General features: G+C 40.2%; 1 protein-coding gene across 7 annotated transcripts in view; it reads left to right on the top strand.

The window, feature by feature from the left end:
• Positions 1-18,509, top strand: part of slc4a2a (solute carrier family 4 member 2a) — a 45,316-nt gene that overhangs the window by 6,231 nt on the left and 20,576 nt on the right. For 3 of the 7 annotated variants that reach the window (XM_036596411.1, XM_036596413.1, XM_036596414.1), the window contains exon 2: positions 10,810-10,963. In XM_036596411.1, the coding sequence (XP_036452304.1) occupies positions 10,904-10,963 (60 nt within the window). In that variant the 5' untranslated portion in view covers positions 10,810-10,903. Of the gene's footprint in view, positions 1-3,301; positions 3,366-3,556; positions 3,737-7,335; positions 7,663-10,809; positions 10,964-18,509 lie in introns of those variants that run through there. The other 4 variants (XM_036596417.1, XM_036596415.1, XM_036596416.1 and 1 more) reach the window with 4 other exon arrangements.

Here is an 18,509-nt window from a genome sequence, read left to right as displayed (position 1 = left end):
ATAGGAACCAGGCATCTGAAGCCTTTTAAAGTCAGCTACCTCACATAAAGCTGTTAATAATGAAATCTAATGCCTGAAGGGCGGAGAAGTACATTCAGGGTGTTATAAGGCAAAATAGTACCCAATGAAAACTGCTTTATCAGATATTTACAATTATCAACATTACATATAAAAACCGTGTAGATTCACTGGTCATTTTGGATACTAAATAAAATGCCACTAAGTCCATACGTTTACTCCATAATGCACCATTTTGCATCAAGCCACCCTGAATGACTTTGTCTCTTAGTGATAGAATTATGCAGAAATTTGGAAACATTGGTGGAATTGTCCTGTAATGTCATGTAGGCGCTGTCTATTGTGAATTACAATCAGTGTATTTTCAGTAGAGTGTAGACTTCAGCTGTAGTGGTTGAATCAGTGTGATACAGTATCAGATAAAAAAGGCTCATTGTGTGCATGTCTCTTCAGCTGGGTACACACATGGTTTGTTGAATGGACTCCTTGTATCATCTAACCTCTTAGTCATGTTTATTTGCATTACTTCTTAGTGATTATGGGCACGTCATGTAGTCACAGAGCTTTTGGTTGGCTTTTTGTAGATGCAGCCTACAGTTCTTGACTGTATAATGGATAATCTCTATTGACTCATTTAGTCTAGGATTAGGTGAAACCTATGGGGTTAAACAACCCTGACCCTGTCTGCTCCAACCCTGACCAAAGACACCTGACCCATGTAATCAAAGTCCTCATGAGCGTCCGATCCTGGATGCAGGGGTATATTTGTCTCTAGTGATATTTTTCTCTAATATTATGAATTATGAATTATGAATAATAAGATTTCATGTGATAAGCCTGAGAATAATGGGAATTTTTAACATGTGTGAATAAACATCACTGTATGTATGACATGGCAATTTTGGTCTCAGATATAATAAGGCAAATGTGGATTTGAAAGGACAAGTAATGTGGGTTTATTTGAAAAGAGTTTAATGATTTCAATACAGTATCAAAAATGAATGTTTGAATTTTCAAGTGTATCAAAATCGCATATCCACAGTGTCTTCTGTGGGTCTTTTCTTTGACATCCTCCATAGAAGTCTATGTTCTAAAGTTGTACGTCATTCTGTAGTTGTCTATATTAGGAACTCTGGTTCTAAACACTTTTTCTCTATGTGAAACATGAATGTTGTTTTTTGAAGAGCTGTGCTGTTGTGTCCTCTTTTAAACTAAAATGTTCCAAAGCTGATACGTTTTGTCCTGCGTGCATTTTCCTCCGATTGTCGCTGGATCCTCTGAACCGCACCCAAGTAATTTAAGCGGGAAAAAAATGAAAATAACATCCATGCTCTCAAACCTGTGCATTGACATAACATCATGAAAGTAAGTCTACTGTTAACCTTCAGCACTATTATATACTAACACCAGTTGCTTAAACTGTAGGTTGACTACTGCCAAAGCCACTTAATCCGCTTTTCCATGGTGGCATCTAAACTTGACTAGACTCTGTTCACCTTTTACTATATTTGGTGTCACCTTTGTTGAGGTTCCAAGTGAGCTGAGCCTATACCAAAAGGTGACGTGGAAAACCTGCCGACTGCTGATTGGCCAGAGAGAATCGTCACCATCACCCTAAACACATGCTAATGTTAGCTAATAGGTTAGCGTACCCTCTTGTGTCACATATGAGAAACCAGAATCGTCTCGTCATCTGAGCTCTGATGAAATATTTCCAAGTTGTTCCTGTAAGCACAAAATTTGTCTCCTTCATGTCTCCTTGTGGCATCACTATGATGATCAGCTACATTAAGAGGGCATATCTGCAGTCAAAGACTTAGTAGGTGGTACCAAAAGCGAGTAGAGTTGAGTCGAGTTGAGCCGTACCATGCAGTGGAAAAGCACCATTAACTACCATGTGTAATATCAGTTCAGTGTGCAACATTATTAGGTTACATGCAGCAATTGTTGTATTTTGACTCTTTTTCCAACCTCATAATGCACAAGAACCTGTGATATTTGGGAGGGGGGGATATATTTGTACAGAAAAAAGTTTACTTATGCTTTTGGGATATGCTTATGTTGATTTCAGTTCTGAGGGGTTGAAGATGTAGATGTTCCTGGCAGTTCAGGTTTTTGTAGTGTTTATCATTATTATTATTCAGTTGTACTCTTAAGATCTCCCAGAAGGAGATGCTACTTTAAAAAATGTTTGCAAATAATGTTTTGTATTTTTCTTAACTGAAATCAATCGGTGTAGTGCGTAATGAGAGATTTGTTGAATCAAGACATTTTTTAACACGTATCGAAATTCGAAATGAAAATTGACTACAGAACTGAAAATGACTTTAGTAATGTTTGATAAGTCTGGGTAAAGGGGGTTTAAACTGTGGGGCAGATTTGACATGTTTAACCTGGCAAAAGATTCATGCTGCCAGTGTTCATAAGAAACTACCACCATTTTCCACATTCTACAAAGGGTTAACATAAAGGGGAATTCCACAAATTCTTCCAAATGTCTGAACAATTCAGTGTTTGAAATGTTAACAGAGTCATTCAGAGGGGTTTGATGTGAACTGGTTAGTAGACACTGATTCAGTAGACACTGATTTTACAATGGTGGTGATAGAAACCAGGGGGTCACAGTGTGTTCAAGACAAATATAGCCTTTGTCTATATACCTTCTGAGTTTTATACGTATTGTTAATGGTGGTAAAGTAGTCATACATCTTAAAAAATAGGTGTGGGGAATATTTTGCCTTACAACACCCTGCGTGTACCCCTCCTCCTTGAATACATACATACATACATACGTACATAATCTAAACCGCTTATCCTTCTGGGTCGCGGTGTCCTCCTTGAATAGATTTAAATAAATAAATGGACTAAAATACATTTTAAGCCGATCATTAAACAATGTGTCAAACACCAGGCAGCATATATCTAACCATTTCATTTAATAGGTTTCTGTGAGGGAGCATTTAGAGGTGGACTGGTTCCCATCACCACCACTATGAATAATTCTGACACGACAAGTTTCTCTAGAACGGAGCAAATCTCACCAAACCGCTCTGAATAACTTTGTTTACACGGTAACCATTGAATGATGTAGAATTTGTAAAACTTTGGTGGAGTTCCCCTTTAAGAATTTCTTTTACGCTCTCTCTGTGCACCACATTTGGCTTAGTGACGTCTTTTGTAGAAATGCGATTGGCTCATTGATGCGTTCGGTTGCGATGTGATTGGCTGAGGCTGCGTAGCGGGCTCGAAGTTGAAGAACTGTAGAGTCTGTGTTTGAGAAACGGCCATTCAGTCCGAGCGGAGCGGAGCAGCAGGTAGTTCAACACTAACACGTCCGTACTGATTAAGTAAGTTACTGAAATCACACTGTCAGTAACGCTCACGAAGAGTTCGCTCACAGGAACCTGGCCGCTGTCCGAAAAGGCGAAGCTTAGTCACAACAGTAACTTCACCTATTTGGCTGAGTTCCCGTCCGCGTCTTAGCGAGCTAACATGAGCTAACAGTGCCATGCTGGATGGAGCGGAGAGCGGAGTCAGATAGAGAGCGACCTCAGAGAGCCGCTGTGAGTCAGAGCAAATGACTCAACGGGCTTGGTAATAGGAAAAAACTGTGTTAAACTCGCCCGTTACAGACAGATGTTTCCGCTGAAAATACAATGCGACAGTAATTTTCCCTAGGTATATTTCAGGGAGATAAACAGGAGGACGGCGGATACAGGTGAGCGTTATCTGCTGTAGCGTTATGACTGATGTTTCAGCGGTTCACTTGTTAGGCTTAAAGGAATGGTCCAAAAGTCTACTTTTCATTTTTCTTTAACCTTGAGAGTATAATACATTTCAGAGATGATCTCCCATAGGCTTAGAATGAGGCAGAAAAAAGGCCTTCAGAAATCGCTGCTGCAGCAACACAGTGTAATTAACAACAGAATACGTAACGTCATAACTCATCTGAGACTATTTTACAGCTTTCTCTAAAACACGGATTTTTAATTTTATGAGAAAATACGTTGGACTGCTTCTTTAGCCATGATCCTAAGAGATGGCAGGACTTGATCCTTCCCTTTGATGCTTCTTAAGGGGAAGTCCACCACATGTTTAAAATTTTTGCGTAGTCAAATGGTTGAGATGTAAACAGAGTAATTGAGCGGATTGATGTGAAATGCTCTGTTTTAGAGAAACATACAGACTTATTCACAGTAGTGGTGATGGGAACCAGACATCTGAAAGCTCCTTTCCTAAAGTTATTATTAGATGTTTAAATGTATTATTGTATAGTGGTTATGAATTGTGCTGCCTGATGCCTGATACACTGTTGTGTAGTAATTTGTCTGAAATGTGTATAGAAATATATTTGCACTGTAGGAATGACCCCTGGTTTACAGTTGTATGCCAAAGTGTTGGTGCCCCTGGTCAAATAACATGTTTGTTGTTTTTCTAAGTGAAAATAAGTTACACATATGTACAGAGAACACACTTCTGCACATTTTGTTGAATTTAACACATTAGGGGGAAAAAATCATAAAACGTAGCCTATGCAAAAGCTACAGTATATTTTATATTTTTTTCCAATATGTTAAACACTAGCTTTAAATGTCATATATTAATTTGTTCCCTATAAAGCATGTGTTAACTTATTTTCACTTAGAAAATTAACAAAACATGTAATTTAACTAGAGGTGTTCAGACATTTGCATACGATTGAATATCAACTTCAAAATCGATGAAATTGCTCTTTAAAGTTGTTTCAAACTATGTAATAAGTATTGTATGTATAACCTCTCCACCATTATGAAGTGAGTGGAGATGTCAGTCCAGTTCTGCATTTAAAATGTTTAAAATGTCTCCTTCGTTGTCCGTATGGTTTCAGTCGAGTTGGCTGTCAAGTGTTTAAATGGAGAGATTCGTTTTCAAGAATATGAAATGTAGGATAGTGTGATAAACATTATCAGCCCTCGCTGTGTTACAGTACTTCCTGAGATTGTGTTTCACTTCGTTTGTGAAATAAGGGTGGATTTCTGTCCTTCCTCCACGTTCTTGCTCTCTGATGTGTTCAGTGCGTAAGATAATCTTAATGATTTTTAAGAAGAAAGCCCCTTTAGCACAGTGAGATATTATATAATTGTGGTGAGAATATAGCAGTCTGCTGCTAATTAGACTGCTGGGCTGCTGTGTGCTTGTCTCAGGACACTTGACTAGCAGAAGCCATCAGCATAATCATCAGAATTTGCTTGCAGCTATACAGAGCAAGTGGACCCGCCAGGCGGTCAGACTTGTTCTAGTTTTAGTGACGTATTTGCGTGAATACAGCATTGTCAGTTGTTCTTTGAAGCTTAGGCTTAGGGATCGTTGATTGTTCATCTTCATTCACCTGTACTCTTTTGTTGTTCAGTCCATTCTGGTGGTTGAAATGGACTTAACACATGACTAGTCCAATTCAGTGCGCTTTCTTTGAGTAAGTGCAGTTTGTGCCAACCTGCTCTTTGTGCACAGTTCTGTGAAGGTGTGTGTGTGCACATGCATTATGTCTTAATGTGACAGTTCAGTGAAAATCTAATTTACCCCCTCACCCCACCCCTCTTACTTCAGGTGTAGTACAGTAAGGCAGCCAAGACATGTTCGGTGTCCGAAGTTTGCTTCTTTAGTTTTGTGCTGGTGCTACAATGTAGCTAACAAGTAATGGAAGCTCATAGCTCATCACTCGGATGCCTCATACAGAGTCAAGTGAAATAGAGATTAAAAAAAAATGGACAAAATTTAGGCTTCAATGTGTTTGCTATTACCGTTCATAGCTGTGCGGTATACCTCTGTTCATGTTTACAGATAACAGTTTGTCATTCGGTACCAGAAACTACATGAAAAGTCTTATTGATATTAAATAACAACTTGACACAGTTTGAGGTAAGTGTGTGATGGTTTAGTCATGCAGTTTGCATAATGCTATTAAGTGGGGTATAAGCTTCCATTACTTGTTGCCTACATTAGTCATGTAGCTCTAGTGCAAAAGTAAAGAAACAAACTTCAGATCCAGAACAGGTCCTGGCTGATTGACTACATTGTAGTCTTAGCCTACGTGTAAATGGAGTTTCATGATGTCTGTATCACATTAAACTGCCCACAACTATCATGATTTAATTGGTGACCTTCTGGTTGCCGGTCCACACATCCATGTGTCCGCAATACCGTGAAGCTGATTTTATCAGTGCCACAGTAAACAGGCTTTTGCACGTAGTTGCCCACTATACTCGCCATGACCGAGCTTTTCAGAGAGAGGTATAGTAGGTGGACTGACAAAAAAATCTGTTAAAAGTTATTCAAAAGTGTTTTCTGAAGCATTTAGTTAGTTTTAAATGACATTTTCTCGCATTTGCTGATACGCATACCAATATTTTTGCATGCAGGATTGTTTTGATCATAGCCTCGTTTTGAAAATCGAGTGCCTTGCACATGTTACGCTGTCGTTGGTTATTTCTAGGAATCCACAATATTTTTGTTATTAGCAGATATTCACTTTAAAAATTGTCGCCAGATGTTTAGATTTTACATGTATTTCAAACCGATAAATGACAACGTATCTTTTTGTACTTGTTTAGAAGACGTTTAGACGAAGCTACAACTCTGCAATTTGTTAATTTTATTGCTTTATGAATGTGTTCCCTTCCTCTTTAATACTGTTCCAGGTCTCCAAATTTTGTCCCAATTTCTACATTTTATAAATATTTATGAATCAGTATTGTATGCAAAGGTTTGAACACACCTGGTCAAATTACAAATTTTGTTGATTTTCTAAGGGAAAACAAGTAAACACATCCTCTAAAGAAAGCACACTTAATTTTAGTGCACAGTTTCTGTTTATTTGCTGAGTTTTTTTGTGTTTTAGTTCTTTCCCCCGGTATGTTAAATTCAGTCAAAAAACATTATTATGCATTAAAATGTGCAGAAGTGTGTTCTCTGAAGATTTATACTTTACTATACTATATACAACAAAACATGGAAAATGTAGGCTGTTCTTCACCACATCAAAGGAAGAAATGCACTTGACTCCCTGATGATAGGCAGAACCAGGGCTTGCAAGACTAACTACATTGAAAATAAAGAGTTTTGTAAATTTGAATTTTTGCCCCAAACTATCGCTTTAAGGATCAGAACTGACATCAGAATGTGTGTGTTGAGTGTATTGGGACATGAGGGGTGTGCTTTTATGTGTTTAGTGAGATTTTTAGAGTTTAAGGCCCAGAGCTGTAGTGTTGAGTCATGTCCCCATGGTCACATGTTTGTCAGAAGGCTAAAGGAGGAAGCCTAATCGCAGGGGTGGGAGGGTGTTGGTGGTGGAGGGGGAGATATCAGTGGGCATTTTTGTGTTTGGAAGTGAACAGCATACGTGTGGATGTGTGTCAGAGAGAAAGGAGGAGATAGAGGAAGAGTGTGAGGGCTGGAGGGTAATGTAAAAAGGGGGTAGTGTGTTACTGGAGTCAGAAAAGCGGTGCCGTTCTCCAATCGCAGCCTTTTCTTCTCTCCTTATGCCCCTCCCTCGCTCTCCCTTGCTCTTTCTCTGCTGCTTCGCGCCTGCTCTCGTTCACAGTAGGTTTGCCATCGCACTACAATGACCACTGTGGCTGTAGGCTCCCTGCAGTAAGCACTTGAAAGGTAAGCCCGGCTTTTCTGTCTGTCTTTTGCTCTCTCTTTCTCTGTGTCTTTGTCTCTATGTGTTTTTCTTTCTTTCTCTTTGTCTCTTTCCCTCTTTCTGTCTGTATGCCTTTCAGTGCTAGCTTGTTACATTTTCCCTCTCTTGCCAAATTACACTCACCCTTCTGTCAGTGTCACTCAGCACTGATTGAACACATGTTTTCTCAGCCCTCTCCAGCGCTCGCTTTGTTGGTGTGTGTGTGTGTGTTTAGCCTTTGCTCTGCTTTCTCTCAGTCTGTAAATTTGATTCCTTTTATCACAGCAGCTCATATTGTTGCAGCGTTTGACAGAAGGGCTGGTCATGTTTGCGTGGAAGAGGATGGGCACATACTTTTGGTATTTGCTTAGAAAAACGCTTAACAGCTCTTCCTGTGTTGCAGAATGTTTCCTGTCCAACTTAAAGTGAATTTCGTCTGTTTCTGCTGGCAGACGTCTCCGGCAGAAATATGCAGGCAGAAGCCGCATAGCAGACCGCACTGCTGTGCTGCTCCGGTTCAGTGCCGTTCAGATTCTGGGTTTGTGAGCACTTGGAATGTGACTTTCTCTTGTCCTCCATCGCAGCGCGGCGGTGATAATGCGATTTGCCGTTACACGCGTATCAAAAACAACACTGACACTGGCTTTTAATGAGAGCTGTTCGTGATTCAGTGGTTCATCACTTGTAATCCTGTTTCACACTAACTTAGTTAACCTATTTTACTAAGCCTCGTGACAGCTGTTGGTCAGAACACTGGAAGTTGTTTTTTGAGCAAAGATGCGCTTCGTCTCCTCCATTGGCATTCTTCTACTCTGTGTAAGTGGTGCGTTCAAGTGCCTCTGATGGCATTCTTTCCATCACTGTCCACTCACAGAAGCTGGACCTGCACTCAACATAGCAGAGAAAAGAAAGCAATTATTATGTAACATTCCTGAAATTGTGTAATATATTCATTATTTATATATTTTCTATACATTTTTTATTCTTAAAATTTGTTATTTTCATCTTCTTTTTAAAGGTTTTTCTTTTTTTTTCTTTTTAGACTCTCTCTCTCTCTCTCTTGGTTTCCCCCTCAGAGTGTCACCTCTGCTGATTGACTCTGTTTTTTAACTTTGAGTAGGCACTAAACATCATGGTGCCAATTTTCAAAGGACCTTGGATTTTAATGTACATGCAAAGATTGTTTTGATTATTCTTCACTGCAGTATCGTAAAGTTTTGGATGGTTTCGCAGGCTTTCATTTTCATGTTTCTCCCTTTATACCTAATGACTGAGAGCGGTTCTCCTACTGATCCCCTGTGTAATCACATGTTTATAAGGAGTTTCTGTTCAACAGGATAAAACTCGGAAACGAGACTGATAAAGAAAGTTCCCGTAATTAACGAAAGCACTCAGATCATTATTACGTCTGCTTGTGAAGGGCTGTCCTGAAATGGAAGTTCTTACTTCACCCGCATTCTGTCACTTACACGCAATCTGAATGGACAGAGCAAAGCAGGAGGTTTTAGGCAATAGTCAGAATAGTTAGAGGAAGTGGATAAGGAATATTACCAGATGCATTGGTAGAAACCCTCGGAGGAACTCCAGTGTGTTCAGAAGTGGTGCAAACAAAGTCTGTCTGCTCAGTCTTCGAATCAGTTTTTCGTTGTTGAACTAAGCAGTATGCCGCTAATATGATTAAGCACCTTGAATCCGTGAAGTAATCAAGCTTTTTGTCTGGACTGCACCTCCTGGGGCAGATTGTGTAATGCTATTTAAACTGCTCACCCTGAAAAATGAGGGTATGTACTGTATGTCGTCTACTGAATCTATTGACACAGAAGCCTAAAGCACCTAATCAGTTTTCTAATTGTTGAAAATTCAAACCATCCTTTTGTGTAGCTATAGATAGATATAAACTGTGGAGAATAATGAGCAATAGTTTGTCAAGTCTTGGAAAGTATCCACACATTGCGTCAAGTCATTATCTGTTAGATCAGCTGACTGTATCAGCTGGACTGCGGTCTCAGGCTGATGACACATTATCTGCCATAAGTAACTGCATGTCCCAAAATATATATTCATATGAAGTAGTGGTTATGGAATGCTTGTGCCTGTGGTTATTTTTGTTGCTATGAGTATGACTAGCTTTTCTACTCTACCTACCAATCCCCAAAACGAGGCTCAAAAAAAATAAGGGTGCTTGTACGCTTGCAGTACAAGCAGCCACTTATAGTAGAGTGACTTAGAAAATGAGCTTAAAACTAGTTTGAACCTTAAGTTGAAGTTTTGGTTTCACCCTTTAAATTTTTTTTATTGCTTTTTTTTTGCATTTTTTAGGCATTTCTACTGTTAGCATGACAATGTGTCATACAGGGCATCATACTCTATTTTTCTGTGTTGCGTCTGCCTGAATGTTCAATATGTACTGCTTTACATGATTAATGCTTGGGAATTTGTGCTGTAAAGTACAATGATTGTTATACTTGTATGGAGACTACAGCTTCAAACTTCTATTTGCAGAAATAACGTCAGTTTTGATTATAACTCACATAAACAAATAAATATATACATACAATAAAGAGTAAATGAATGCAAGTATTCAAGGTAATAATCTTGGTTGACTGTAATCACTACAACTGATTAGTCCCCTTCGAGAAGACATCCCTGCTAGCTTTGACCTTGGTGAGATCCCCAGACAGGTCTGCAGAAGGGCTTCTCTGAAACAGCATACCGAATAAGAGGTGCCTGCCTGTGTCTAATGCAGCTCAGAAGCATAAACCTTCCCTGTCAGACTCTGATGTCTTTTTTGTGGGGGAAGTGCAAGCCAAAAATGTTTTGAAGAAATATATTTTTCCCTTTTGTTGTTGGAACCTCTTTCAGAGTAGTAATAATTTATTAGATGGTGATTCACTGAGCATGATTCACTCTTCTGTCTTTGCTTAGATAAAATGAGAGATAAAGTGCCTGTTTATTTTAGCTTGATGGTCTCTATCTGAGCCTTCTAAACCTATGTCATAATGTAATTGCTATGTTGTTATCAGCTGACCTCCCAGAAACGAAGAGGATGCTTCCTCAGATAAAGCCATTAAAGCTCAGCAGTATGTGGCTATTTATTGTGTAAAGAATATATCTTCTTTTTGTTCACTCAGGTTATGCTGCCCGAAAGCTCCCAGCTGAGTCTGAGCGAAAGAGAAAAAGGCTAACGCACAAAAGCATATCTACGCACGCAGACCTTACGGAACCATGAGTGACTCTCAGGACACCAGAGACGCCACTGCCACTGCAGGGCTGGCTGGACACTTGGTAAGTACCTGATTGTGGCTATTTTACCTAGGCTGATTCACACGCTTGTCACTCACCTGAATTGCCTGTTAACATAAGATAAGCTTTCTAAACAATTTGTGGCAAAATACTGGCCATCTGTTTTGGCCGCTGTCCTTTCAAACTGTATAACCATTATGATATTGAAAGGGTTTATGAGGCTATGAATTCAACCGTTTAGACAAGAAAGCTGTTTTTGTCTCCCTAATTGTCCTTTAAGTTAGTGTTTCCCATCTAGTCCTTGAGGGCCCTAAATGAATTCTCTGATTTAAGCTACCAAGAACTGAAGCCTGGTGCTATTGTGCTGTAAAGTGAGGTAGAGCAAAAAAGAGGACTGGGGGTTCCAGAGAACTGGGTTGGGAAACTGATGGCTGATTTGATTAAAAACCGTGAACTAAGGATCAACCTGAAGTTTTTGTGGGTTGTTTTTTCAAGGACTGTGCTGAAATAGCAATGATAACTGTAATATTTCAATAATTCTTGAAGCTTTGGTATGAAGTGCTGTGGCAAACTACCTCATGTTTGTACCAAATAGACTGCAGATTTGAGTCCTTAGAAGGAGTGTGAAAGAAAGAAAATATCAGGTTAAATATCCCATTACAGAACCATTATGAAAGTATTGCGCTTCACATTTAGAGATGTCAATTCATAAAACAACACTCAGATGGTTCCACTAAAGCAAGAGCTTTTCAGTTGACTTGCATTCAAGTCTTTTTTTAAACTCTTAGCTTAATTAAACAAAGGATCAAATAGAAATATTAACATAATAATATAAATGTATTGACACTGAAACTATAATTAGAGGAATAAAACAATCAATAAAACAAGCATTAAAGCAATAAGAAACAAACATCAATGTGATTATATGATAGAGTGAATGCGGTTTTAGAGTCTCCTGTGACTTACTTCAGCTCACTGGCGCTCAATAAATGGAACCAGCTTTTATGTTCGATAAAGGCTTGAGGTATTTGAAGCATAAGCCAGTCATTGGTGTGGGTTTGGGTTTGGTACCATTAATTAGCCAGCATAAATATAATGCACTATGGCCAAAATTATGTTACATCAGCATCCGGCAAAGCTTCATAGAATGGGTTTCCATGGCTGAGCAGCTGCACATAAACCTAAGATCACTGTGAGCAATGCCAAGCGTCGGCTGGAGTGGTGTAAAGCACACAGTCACTGGACTCTGGAGCTGTGGAAACATGTTCTCTGCAGTGATGAATCATGCTTTATTATAGCCACAAAGCAGGGGCCAGCTCCATATGCACATGATTTTGAAAGGGGATGTCCAACAAGCTGATATAGGTGTGATGGTCAGGTGACCACATACTTTTGGCCATATAGCGTATATTGCCAAAGAAGGCCTTAGGAACATGGACTATACATAAGAAGTAACATTCCAGATGAACTTGTATGAAGAAGGCGGGGGGTGGACACACTGGAAAAACTGTGTGAATGGGGTAGAATGGGGTGCCCAAACCTGGTCCTTAAAACTACCTCTCTGGAAAGTCCAGATCCATCACACCTAGCTCTAAATGTTTAGATGCCTCTGAATGCCTTTGATGTCTGGAGCAGGTGTGCTAGATTTGGGTTGGGCTAAATGCTACAGGGTAAGGGGAAAAGGGAGAACATTCTAGAGTCTCCCACAGATATGGCTGATCAGTAAAACGTTTGGGTTTGTTGATGTTTGTTGGATTAATGTACTGCAACCACTGCTTGTTCGTCTGCACCTCTACTCTCCAATGCAGAGAGGACAGCACCTCTCTTGTCTTGCAGGATCACTTTGTGGTTCCTTTTGTGACTCCTGCTTCTTGTTTCTCAGCTCAATTACAGACTGTTCCTCCCTGAATACAGCTCTGCCCTTGATCTCGCAATAGTGGCAGTGTTTTGGGTGAAAGAGCCTGTAAACTCAGCGCTCTGAAAGTGGCGGAGTCTGGTCCTGTTTGGCTTAGAGCTGCAGTGGGTCATGCTAAGGGCTCTGCCGCAGGTCAGGCCCGTCCTCCACCGTGGGTGACATGCGGTGGTACAACACCTATGCGCCAGCATTCCAGCACAGCTTTACTTATTAAAATCAGCTTTGACTTAACCGTAATCGCTGGGGTGTGTTCGTAGGAGGTCGGTCGTGATAGTGGGGGTGTTGCGTGAGAGCGTGGGGGTGTGTAAATGTGTGTATTGCATTCGATGTGTGTGTTTGTGTGTGTGTGTGTGCGCGAGTGCAGCGTACGACAGTAAGTCCTCACTGGAAAACCTCGCTAGGTTGTTTTTGATGTTTTGGCTTAAGGAGAAGTCTAATCACACTGCAAAACAATGGCCATTGATCCTTTAGCAGTTTGATCCAAACCGCAAAAAGAAAATATAAATTGGTTGAGAAACGCTTCTTGTCACTATGGTGATGGGGGCACCTGCACGCTGTGTTCTCAGAAATCAATTTGCTGCCGAGGGACTCCGTGCCAGTATGTCAGCTATGCAGCTGTGATTAGGTCTGACTGTGCAGCTGGTGGATTTAAAAGTCCTCTCTCTGCATCGTCCTTGGGAAAATATAATGTTTCACTGGTTTCAACGTTTTCAAGAGATGATCCACCCCAGGTGATTTGCTTCTCTGCCAAGAGCAATACAACCATCACCATCAGGCTGCGTTGATGTCCAGCTTAAGATGTATAGATGAGCCTTGCCTGCTTTAAATGACTGTCAACCCCTTACACAGTCTCAGTTAATCACTGCTCCGTTCGGCAACCGTGTGGGTGCTTTTAAAGCAGGTCGGTGATTACCACATCGATTTGGACTGTAGTCTTCGAGCAACTGGACCTGTCTGCTTCCTGTCTGGCCTTGCAGCCCTGGTCATGTGGGGAGTCAATAAGCAAGGCCAAGAATTTCACCAGACAACGGAGGAAAAACAAACTTTATTGGCTCTGCCGTTTTTGTAATTTGCGCTTTAATGCCAGTGTTTTAGTTCAGTTCCTCCCTCATGGCCTGGATTTGAGACACTCTGCATGACCTCATGGACTTGTTGCTCAGATTGAAGGTGTATATTATTGTGCTTTGCAAAAAAATAAAAAGTAGAAGATTTGACCCACGTGAAATGATGAAAACAACTAAAATGATGTAGTCCTTCAATAGTAGGTTCTGCATCTCCAAATTTTGCTGTGTGAGTAATCGTGACTACTTCCTGCATATCTGTCTCCTGTATACTTAGCTGAGGACAATTTCCACCCATGGCTGTGAATGTTTAAACATACACTTCATCTCAGAAATCTGGTTCATTCCAAAAAGAACACTTCAGCCATAAAGACCAAAAACAAAGTTTAAAACAGGGCTTTTATAGAAAGTTTGGTAAAAAAAAATCTAATTTGCACAGTCCCTTTATGTGAGATGTACTCAGTCAGCCAAAATATGTTTGTTTCTTTAGTTTTGCGCTGGAACTACAAGGCTAATGTAGTTAAAAGAGATGGAACCTTTTTACAATGTGAGTTGTGCAAACTATTAAATCAAATTAGCCACATCAAACCACATCATAGTAAGTAATCTCAGACAGTCTTGCATAAGTGGTTTCTGACACTGTATGATTGATAATATCTATAAAATTACACAAGATTGTTGCATAGCTAAAAACAGCAGTAGCAGCCATCTTGAAGCCTGAGTTTTGTCGGCTCTTTCGTCTCTTTCTGTAGATGGTCGTCATGGATTGTTCCTTTAAATATCCAATTTTTTTGTCTTTTAATAAAGGTACAGGTAAACATCTCGCAAAAAAGAAAATCCAAAATGTGCCATAACTTTTATACAATCAGTTTTATGTGTTTTTTGTTAATGTGATAAATTCATCCAATAAACAGTAATTGTGCAGGTCACTTGACCAGAGTTGCCCAAATTTTGCTTGCAACTGTAAATTCTGCATATCTATGTCATTTGTCGGTCTCCAACGTACAGTGTCTCTCTGTTCTGGAATGAAGACGTACTTCTTTTATCTAACAAGTCGTTTATCTGTTATATGCGACCAATATCAGGGGAAACAGCCTGTGACTTAAATATCGCTTCTGAGTGGGTGGCCTTCCTGACTGATGTAATTTCATTTTTAAAGGTCCTTCCTAGCACATTGATTTTAGGGGATTACTCTGAAGGTCGATGGCTCTGATAAAAGCCATGAACTGAAAGGGCATGAGGAGAGCCAGAAGCAGCGTATTCACCGAGGCCGTTGTGTCTCCTGTAACTCGATCGCCCGATTCAGCTAGATCTCGGCTCTATTAGCGGCGGCTTTGTGCTCAATATTAAAATAGTGTCCAGAACCCTGCCGAAGCGACACAGTTTCTGTGGGAAAAAGTAACCCAATACGTAAGCTTTGTATGTTTGCTGGTGGTGGGAGGGTGTGAAGCACCTTTGAAAAACATCTCAGAACCCAGCAATGAGAAGAGTCACTGTTTGGAAAGCCAATCTAAACAGAGTTTGTTTTTCCAGCAGGTTATGTTAGCTGTATTTCAGTCAGATGATTTCAGTCCGTGATGAAGCTGAATTGAAAAAGGGTAGACCCTCATCAGGAGTGCGTGTGCTTGTATGTTGTAGTTAAAGCCATAGATATGCTGTGCTTGTTCTCTCACTATAAGTAAACACAATCAAATTTTGCTACGTCTCTGCATATCAAGTGCGTCTCTTATTGTTTGTCTGAGGGACTGATAGTTCCGTTCACTGAAGGAACACTGCATGTGTCATTAGAGATAGTGATGATGTCAGTGGCTGGCATGAAGATAAGTGCTAGATTGAGGGCCTGAGGCGTGGGGATGTGGTCTGCACTGTGATGAGTTAATCACATCCTGCGTCAGAGGCCATTCCTGGGTCGCGTAGCCCTGGTTAAACGCAGCAGGTTCATGTGGGTTTCCACCTCCGCTGCTCTGCCAGTCTGTAGTTTCCCTGTGACTTTTCAGTCAACAAACACTTCAGCCTACACAGAGTCTTTCCACTGGAACATCAAGACTTAGACTTAATGTAAAGTTCAGTCTGAGGTATTGGGGTCTCTTCTTGAAGGAATAATTTGTCAAAAAGTAGTATACTCAAATTGCCTCTCAAATTTTTGTTTGGCTAATGTGTCTAACAAGTAATGAAATCTCAGACCCCACTTCTTAGCACTATGGAAACTGCATGCTTAAATCATCGTTTGCCTCAAACCAACATAAGCTCAAATAGACTTTATGGTTTCTGACACTGTATGGCGTAATGTTCTCTATAAAAACCAGCAATAGCACATCACATGGCTAAAAACAGTACTAGCAGTCATCTTGAATGGTAAAGTTTGTCTTTACTTTTGACTAGGTTGGTGCTAATTGGTGTACATAAGCTTCTTATCCTTGTTAGCTACATTAGACACACAGCTCCAGCAAGAAACTGAAGAAGCAACCTTGTTCTTAAGCATTATGTTAATTCGATTTTTTTTTTTTTTACAAATTATTTCTTTAAAAGTGCAGTGTTTTCCCACGCAAAGGCTATATTTGGGCCCCCAAATATTCACTTTCCGTTTCATCCCATTTTATCAAATTCCAAAGATTTATAAGAGTATAATATTTTATACTCTTATAAATAACTAATGGCACACGGTGTCACTGATGTAAAGCACTGCTTTTTCTCCCTAGTGGTCATTTCCATGACCTAATTCTTCACTTTAGTCAAATCCGTGATCCAGGTGGTCACATCTAAAAAGGAAAAACATGGAAGGTTTAACATTCACTTATTTGAAGCCTTTTTCAAATTCCTGAATAAGTAAGCAAATGCAACGAGTTTGGATATTCCTGCTTTAAAAGAACCTCCCCCACTCCTCCCACAGTGCTCCCTCCAGGTTTGTTTCAGACCTGTGTGAAACACTGAAAACTCATTTAGGGGCATTCCAGACGAAAAGTAGCATTCAGCGTGTTATTCGTCGTGTTATGCAGTATTCTATGGCACACCATTGCGTCCCCCATCGTCTATTCAGTTTCACTACGCTACCCTGCATAAGCTCAAATTCAGTAAATAAACAGTGATTGTACATTATAATGTGCAGAAGTATGTTCTCCGTAGAGGATGTGTGGAACTTATTTTCACCTAGAAAATCAACAGAACGTGTCATTTCACAGGAAAGGCCGTACATTTTTACATTCCTTCTGTATATCTATGTAATTTGTAGGTCTCTTTGTTGATTAACATGGCGTGTCTCTGTTCTTAAAACCCTTGTAAAATGACTGTGCCTCTTTTCGTCCCCTTTGTTTTAATTTGATCTCACTAAAGATCTTCCATTTGAGGTTTACACACTGTTATGATCAGGGCAGAGCATGCGCACCTACAGAGGTGGTCATGTAGAACCGCTTGCTTTTGTTAAGCTGTGGAGCGTTTGGTACAGCTTGCGCATCGGTTTTCAGGGTTGCCAGGTTTTCGTTCCAAATTGGGCAAGTAAAATTGCAGCTTCTGTTGGCTGGCTTTTAAGCAAACTTTCGGTTGGAGATTTTTGTTGGACCTGGCAACCTTGATCTAAATAAAGATCTGTGGGCTATCTTTAAAAAGCTAAACAAATATGTTAACCAGTGAGAGAGGTCTGGAGTAATAAAACTGAAAATTGGATCTTATAGTCTTTGGGGATTATCTTAATATTTAATTATATAAAAGGCAAATATATATAAATGCTATATGGTTAGCAGTACTGAGAGTAGCTCCTGTTTTACGGTTTATAAACAAATGCTAAATGGCAGTACAATCAAAATGTAAGATGACATGTCTGAAAAGTTATATCCTGCACTGCTTGTAGTTTTTGAAAAGTTCTTAAAGATACATTAACACGTAGAGATTATTGTGGCACAGCTGTCGGATGCTAGTAAGCATGTTCTCCAACGCATGTTCTCCAACGCATGTTCTCCAACGCATGTTCTCCAATGCATGTTCTCCAATGCATGCAGCAAATGTTGCATTTCTCATTTTGACCAGGGTGTCCTTTGAACTGTATGTGTAAAGCTAACTAGACATACAGTGAACTCTGGAGGTCATAATGGATCTTCACTTCCATTTAGGATGAATAAATCAAATACCAGCCAGACCTTCTGCTGCACAGTCATAGTGTAATGGTTTGTGTTGAGAAATGAGAAAAATGTTTCTTGCGTTGTTCAGGTGTGTTGTTTCTTTCCAGAAAGTGTCGTGACTGAGGATTTAGGGCCGTGTCAGTAATGATGGTGAACCTGCAGTGCTCTGCTGCATTGAACCACAGTAGGTGTGCTGAGTCACTCTCTCTCTCTGGCTCCGCTGTCAGTGGGACGAGCTTGAGGACACAGGCTGCTCCTCACTGAGCATGTGCCACAGCCCGCTGTCTGTGGGAATGCGAGCCTCGCCTGGAGAGGGCCTCCTGTCCAAACACACAGCATTTAAAAAGCACGCTCACGCAGACCACAGACAATCCCTGTGATAACATAACCCGGACAGCAGGGGAGGAAAATTAGAGAAAGAAGGAGACACACACACACACACAAAGTGAGATCCAGTGCATCCACACTGAAGAAAAATCTTTTGTCACATGTTGTGTATT

Source organism: Colossoma macropomum, unplaced genomic scaffold (assembly GCF_904425465.1).
Source record: "Colossoma macropomum unplaced genomic scaffold, Colossoma_macropomum, whole genome shotgun sequence".
In the NCBI taxonomy this organism is placed as follows: Eukaryota; Metazoa; Chordata; class Actinopteri; order Characiformes; family Serrasalmidae; genus Colossoma; species Colossoma macropomum.
Note: the sequence above shows the minus strand (reverse complement) of the source record. Positions and strands in the feature narration are given on the sequence as shown.